This window comes from Myotis brandtii, unplaced genomic scaffold (genome assembly GCF_000412655.1).
Source record: "Myotis brandtii unplaced genomic scaffold, ASM41265v1 scaffold1166, whole genome shotgun sequence".
Lineage (NCBI taxonomy): Eukaryota > Metazoa > Chordata > Mammalia > Chiroptera > Vespertilionidae > Myotis > Myotis brandtii.
The window spans coordinates 583216-587500 of NW_005354034.1; the positions used below are offsets into that span (position 1 = coordinate 583216).

General features: G+C 58.6%; 1 protein-coding gene across 1 annotated transcript in view; it reads left to right on the plus strand.

Moving 5' to 3' along the window:
• RASGRF1 (Ras protein-specific guanine nucleotide-releasing factor 1) overlaps window positions 1-4285 on the plus strand; it is a gene marked incomplete at its 3' end in the record, with an annotated part of 74947 nt that overhangs the window by 64419 nt on the left and 6243 nt on the right. Inside the window, exons 18-20 of the mRNA XM_014529208.1 lie at window positions 350-453; window positions 585-669; window positions 2447-2644. Coding sequence (XP_014384694.1) covers window positions 350-453; window positions 585-669; window positions 2447-2644 — 387 coding nt within the window. The remainder of the gene's footprint in view (window positions 1-349; window positions 454-584; window positions 670-2446; window positions 2645-4285) is intronic.

Here is a 4285-nt window from a genome sequence, read left to right on the forward strand (position 1 = left end):
TTTGGTTGCAACATCCCCAGTAGGGGGTGTGCAGGAGGCAGCTGATCGATGTTTCTCTCTCATCGATGTTTCTCTCTGTAAAAAATCAATAATATATATTTTTTTAAAAGAATAACTATTAAAAGAATATAGGTTATAAAAAAGAGGGGGGGAGCCAAGGGGGCAGCCTGCGCCTCCTGCCCAGCACGCCTTCTCCCAGCCAGGCCTCCCCATCACACCCCTCCATCCACCTGCCCCCCCCACCCCGGGATCCGTGGCGATCCCCTGGGGAAGTGTCAGGAAGCCAGGAGGTGGCCTCGGGGGGCTCAGCGGGGCTACACAGGGCTAACGCAGACCTGGCCCCCCTCAGGCCGCGGGCGTGAAGGCCGAGCCCTTTGAGAACCACTCGGCCCTGGAGATCGCGGAGCAGCTGACGCTGCTGGACCACCTGGTCTTCAAGAAGATCCCTTACGAGTGAGTGAGTGGGGCAGGTGCCGGCCTCCCCCCTCCCCCTCCCCCCCCAGATGACAGCCTGGAAAGCAGAGGGATCCGGAGGGCCGCCTGACCGCTCCGTCCTGGGGGCCCCCCCGCCCTGTGTCCTGCAGGGAGTTCTTCGGACAAGGCTGGATGAAACTGGAGAAGAACGAGAGGACGCCCTACATCATGAAAACCACGAAGCATTTCAACGACGTGAGTGTAGGCGGTGGTGGCCCTTTCTCTCTGGTTTGGCCCCCGCAGGAGCCGCGAGGGGCCGGGCGGAGAACGGACACACACACACACACCCCACACCCCACATCCCCCACCCCATCCCTGCTCCTCTGAGAAACTTCCTGGTGAGACGAACACATGAGGGAAGGAGATTGGGAGGGACAGGGAGAGGGAGAGAGAGAGAAGCATCCATGATGGGAGAGAATCACCGATCGGCTGCCTCCTGCACGCCCCACACTGGGGATGGAGCCCGCAACCCGGGCCTGTGCCCTGGACCGGGAATCGAACCGTGACCTCCCGGTTCGTAGGTTGACGCTGAGCCACTGAGCCACGCCGGCTCTTCCGTTTCTTTCTGACACAGTATACGCTCCTCCGTGGCGGGTTAACCGTGGCCTGAGACTGTTTCATCTCCTGGCTCAGCCATTTCTGCTGTTTCCGGTCCCTCTGGCCTCAGCTCCTCTCTCTGCTGGACAGACCTCCTTCAGGGCCAGCACCCGGGAGGGTGAGGCAGGCAGGTGCCCAGGGGCGGATCCCAAGGAGCCTCCACCCTTCCCGTGGCTGTTGCTGCCCCACCAGCGGCCTCCAGTCCAGGCCCCTAAGACAGTGCATCTCATTTTTGGAATTAGCGAGAGGCCTCTCCTATGTCCCCATTTAAGATAATGTGGGTCATGCGTTGCTTTTGGAAAATGGCGTCTTGCCCTGGCCAGTGTGGCGCAGTGGATAGAGCGTCGGCCCTCGGACGGAGGGGTCCCGGGTTCGATTCTGGTCGGGGCCTCATGCCCGGGATGAGGGCTCCATCCCCAGTGGGGGGCGTGTAGGAGGCAGCCGATCAGTGGCTCTCTCTCATCATGGATGTTTCTATCTCCCCCTCTCCCTTCCTCTCTGAAATCAATCCTATATAATAAAAACCTAAAGTTCAAATTGACCAAATGGCAGAACGACCGGTTGCTATGATGCACACTGACCACCAGGGGGCAGACGCTCAACACAGGAGCTGCCCCCAGTCTGCAGGCCCTAGGCCAGCCAAAGTGGGTGCCAGCAGGTCCCCCCCTCCCCGATCGCCCCGCCAGTCACCCCACAGATGGCCCTGATCACTGGCCAGACCTAGGGACCCTACCCATGCACGAATTTCGTGCATTGGGCTTCTAGTAAAAACATATTTTTTAAAAAAGAAAAGAGCCCTAACCGGTTTGGCTCAGTGGATAGAGCGTCGGCCTGTGAACTCAAGGGTCCCGGGTTCGATTCCAGTCAAGGGCATGTACCTTGGTTGCGGACACATCCCCAGTGGGGGGCGTGCAGGAGGCAGCTGATCGATGTTTCTCTCTCATCGATGTTTCTAACTCTCTATCCCTCTCCCTTTCTCTCTGTAAAAAAATCAATAAAATATATTTTTAAACTAAGAAAAGAAAAGAAAAATGGCATCTCTATTTCCATTTGGGAATCTGACCTTTTTCTTCATTATTCAGACCTATGATAGCCTTCAGTCACAGTTTTTTATTTATTGGTTTTCATATCCCGTCCCACCTACATCCCAGGTAATTCACAGATTCCCGCCGGTGGTTTGAAGATAATCGGTTTTCACTGTATCCTCCCATCGGTCCGCCTCATACTGAGAAAAACTTCTCACGCCTGTCTGTGGAGTCCTTCGCTGCTCTTTCGGGATTTTCAGATCGTCCGCAGATCCCGGTGACCTGTCCCCTTGACGACACTCCTTCCTCTCACCCTTTTTTTTTTCTTGTCATATCGCATGGGCTTCAAGATCAGTAACCTGATCGCGTCCGAAATCATCCGGAACGAGGACATCAGCGCCCGGGCGAGCGCCATCGAGAAGTGGGTGGCCGTGGCCGACATCTGCCGCTGCCTGCACAACTACAACGCCGTCCTGGAGATCACCTCCTCCATGAACCGCAGCGCCATCTTCCGGCTGAAGAAGACCTGGCTCAAAGTCTCCAAGCAGGTGTGGGCGGGCGGCGGGGGCTGGGCCGGAGCAGGGAGTCCAGGGCGCTGGACACCGGGCAGCCGTAGGTGGACGAAGGACAGAGTGAGGGCCAGCACTCCCGGGTACCACAGAGAACCTCTCCTCCTGCATCGCCTGGGATCAGGTAGCAGGCCCACCGGCGTGGCACGGGGGCCGGGCGTCCGTAACTCCCACTTGAAGAATGAATACCCCAGCCCTGGCCGGTGTGGCCCAGTGGATAGAGCGTCAGCCTGCGGACTGAAGGGTCCCAGGTTCAATCCCAGCCAAGGGCACATGCCCGGGTTGCGGGCTCGATCCCCAGTAGGGGACGTGCAGGAGGCAGCCGGTCAGTGATTCTCTCTCATCACTGATGTTTCTCTCCTTCTCCCTTCCTCTCTGAAATTAAAAAAAAAAAAATGAATGAATACCCCAAAGTGGGGACTATAAGGGCGTGACTATTGGTCCCAACAGTCTTCCCCTTGAGCTGGGACAAGCGTGGGGGCTTCGTGGGGACCCCAGCCCACACCTGGGACATCCTGCCGGTGGCTGAGATGGTGCCCGGGATCCGAGGCCCCTCCGCAGGACCCTGACCTCCCCGAACCCCGCCCACCAGAGCACCAGTCGGTCCCTGCTACCCACCGGCCAGTTGGCGATCTTCAATGGGGGCTTGATCTTGGTTTCTTCAAAACACGGTTCTGAAGACCCGGAGGCGGGTCCCGCCTGGGGCCTGAGTGCCCTGCCTGGGTCCAAGGGGCAGTTCTGAAAGCTGGGGTGTCCTTGGCACCTGGGGGGGGTGCCCCAGCCACAGCGGGCATGTGTGCAGGGGCAGGACGGGCACCACAGAGGCCAGGGCCAGCCTCCAGGGCCCCGTGACTTTTTGTTTTGTTCTGTTTGTTAATCCTCCCCAGAGGATATTCTTCCATTGATTTTAGAGAGAGTGGAAGGGAGAGGGAGAGACAGAGAGAAACATCCATGTGAGAGAGAGACATCGATGGGTTGCCTCCTGCACGTGCCCTGACCGGGGCCGGGAATTGAACCCGAGACCTTTTGGTCCGCGGGCCGGATATTGTTCCATTGATTTTAGAGAGAGTGGAAGAGAGAGGGAGAGACAGAGAGAAACATCCATGTGAGAGAGAGACATCGATGGGTTGCCTCCTGCACGTGCCCTGACCGGGGCCGGGAATTGAACCCGAGACCTTTTGGTCCGCGGGCCGACATGCTAACCACTGAGCAACACCGCCAGAGCGCCTGGGGACTTTTTTTGCTGTCTTTTTCCTAAATTCCTGAATGTGGGCGGGGTCCCGAGAGAGAAACATGAAGGTGTGAGAAGCCCATCAATTACTCTGGGTGCCGGCTTCCAGGGGTGACCCACCAAGACCTCCTCCAACCTCCGGGTCTCGGGGTCCCTCCGCGCCCCACTTCCCTGTGTGTGTGTGTGTGGAGGGCATGTGTGTGCGCACAAGGAACCTCAGGAGTTTGGGGTTGCTGCTCCCAGGCCCAGGAAGGGCCCCATACGAGCCCCTGAGTCCACCTGCCCATGGAGGGCAGAGCACGCGTGGTCCTGGAGCCGCCTTCGAGGCACAGGGAGTGGGGTGCGGGGAGTGGGGGCACTCGGAGTGGGGCGCAGGGAGTGGGGGCGCG